Raw genomic sequence first — 2418 nt, 5'->3', positions numbered from 1 at the left:
TATCCGTTCTAACCCGACCGCTCAGCAGTTTCATGGAGTGCCCACAAGTTCTTGTATTGTGAGAAAGGGAGAAAAGTACCTCTTTCTCTACCTGCTCTTTCCCATGCATAATCTTATATTATATTATAAACATAGCTGCTCTGTAGGGCAGACTCTGTGTAATTATACCCCACTGAGGTTCCTTCCCTTCTCCTAACCCTGCCCTCCCCAGGTTCCACCCCCAAATTTTCAGGAGTTTCCAAACCCGGAGTTGGCAACCTTATTGCTTTAACCTCTTAGGAAGAAGCACGGCATAAATGCTGAGTATTAGTTTATCAGAAGGGAAAATCCAGGACAAAACCCACAGAGTGCCCTGACTTGGATAGCCCAGGCAAGCTCGATCTCGTCAGATCTCGGAAGCGAAGCAGGGTCGACTCTGGCAAGTCCTTGGATGGGAGACCTCCTTGGGATGCCAGCAGTCGGGAGGCGGGGTCAGGCTTTATTCAGCCACCTCTCTGAATATCCTCCAGGCCCCTACTATAGGTCAGTCACCAGAGGTCGCCATGACTTCTTTGATTTTAGGGTTTTTCCACATTTTCATTTCCCCCACTTGTAAGTTCCTACTTCTTGGGGGCGGGTCTGTTCTGCACATGTTTAGCTCCCTCTAGTGGCCGATTCACTATTACACCAGTTTATGACTAGTGTATCTCCCTGTAGTTTTACACTGCAGGTTTTTATGCCAGACAGGAACTTACAAGGAAGGAAAATGAGAATACAAAATAGACCTTTGCGTTGTGTTTATATGTTTTTGTTGAATCGTTTCCTATATTATTTTAAATGCTGCTTTCATGTTCAAACGTTTTCATGTTTGCCACCCTTGAGACCCTATCTGAGTGGAAAGGCAGCGTTGAAATGTTTTAAAGAAAACAATAAAAATAAATATGCGGAGAAGTCTTAACTCCCCTCCATTTCACTATGTCTGAAGAACTGTGCTTACACACGAAAGTTTATACCTTAAATAAAACTTTGTTGGTCTTAAAGTTGCCACTGGACTCAAACTTTGTTTAGCCTTTCAAATACTTAGAGTATCTTTTTTCTTTTTAAAAATCTTATTTATTTGCTGTATTTTAAGTTTTTTTCTCTTGTTCTTTTTCTGTTTTTTTTTTAAAATAATTAATTAAAAATTAAAATATGTGTGATTCAGGCCTTAGAGGTGCTTGGGGAATGGGATGGTTTTTAAATCCTGTCTTCAATACCAAAGAGAACAATAAATGTCTTTAAAATGAAACAATAAAATGACCAATCTATTCTTCGAAAGACCCATGTTTACAGAGGTGTCAAAAATGAACATTGCAAGGATTTAATCTGTCTTTGAGAGAAATGGCAAGTTGGCGGCAGCTCCTGTACCCCAAATAGTTTAATGAAACCGAGAACCAACCTGGAAGGATGTGATCCCACCAGATTTTAATATAATCATCTCGGTCTGTCCTGGCCTGCTCATGATAGAATCCCAGCGCATGTAAAATTTCATGTGACACAGTGCCTTTGTTATCACATCCTTCACCGACAGAAAGGTTTTGGCCTGTCTTCAAATCTCCCAGTGAGGACCAGCACCTGAGAAAAAGAAACACAAAGAATGGGTGCTTAATCGATATATAACTCTGTGGCGAGGAGTCTTATTCATCCATATTCAGTGATGGCCCAGTCACACAGTCTTTAGCAGTCTCCTCAGAAGAGACTGGAGTTTTGGTCCACTGGGAATTCTCACTGACGGATTCCTAGCAGGGCTTTCCCCACCACCACCTTTGGAAAAATTGGTGCCAGAACTCTCATGAGGGAAATGAAGTTTTCAATCTGTGTACTCAAAACTCCAGAACTTTTAAACATTTGTAAAAGAATTTTGTCAAAGAGATTCCAGGACTTCACTGTGGCGCGTTCCTCCAGAAGAAAAGCCCTGGAGCAGAGGACGACTTCCTCATTTCTCTCCTCCCGCTATAGCCCCAAACGCCCCCACACACACACTGCTCCCAAGAACAACATAAGCGGGGAAGCTGATGAAACTGGTCTCTCCCGCTTCCGTCCACCGAAATCCTCTACTGACTCCAACGTGCCTCGTGCAGATACGTTTGCGGGAAAAGGCGTCTTCATTCTATAAGCCAAACCGTTCAGGTCTCTTACTCACCCTTCAGACTTCTGAAACATTATAAACGAGCTCTCTCCTTCGTAAGGTTTAAACTGCACACACGACTTTAAGCCGAATCCTTCGAATGCTTTAAGGATCACCCCTTTGGCATTTAGATCTGAAAATATAATTTGTAACAATTACTTTTAGCATTCACCCTCCATCTTTATGTTTCTGAAGACGGAATAGAGCACACAAGGAAGAATACTCAGAATCACAGAAAGTTGGAAGGGGGCCCTAGAGGCCATCTAGTCCAG

At 42.5% G+C, this 2418-nt stretch overlaps 1 protein-coding gene across 1 annotated transcript in view; it reads right to left on the bottom strand.

Annotated features, from left to right (window-relative positions):
* The window catches only part of LOC107114141 (meprin A subunit alpha-like), a 32194-nt gene that overhangs the window by 18313 nt on the left and 11463 nt on the right, over nucleotides 1–2418 (bottom strand). The window contains exons 4-5 of the mRNA XM_015415580.1: nucleotides 2162–2279; nucleotides 1418–1593 (exon numbers count right to left, since the gene is read on the bottom strand). Coding sequence (XP_015271066.1) covers nucleotides 1418–1593; nucleotides 2162–2279 — 294 coding nt within the window. The remainder of the gene's footprint in view (nucleotides 1–1417; nucleotides 1594–2161; nucleotides 2280–2418) is intronic.

This window comes from Gekko japonicus, unplaced genomic scaffold, assembly GCF_001447785.1.
Source record: "Gekko japonicus isolate JY-2015 unplaced genomic scaffold, Gekko_japonicus_V1.1 scaffold2177, whole genome shotgun sequence".
Classification (NCBI taxonomy): Eukaryota; Metazoa; Chordata; class Lepidosauria; order Squamata; family Gekkonidae; genus Gekko; species Gekko japonicus.
The sequence above is the reverse complement of the archived record's forward strand: the minus strand, read 5'-3'. Positions and strand labels throughout refer to the sequence as shown.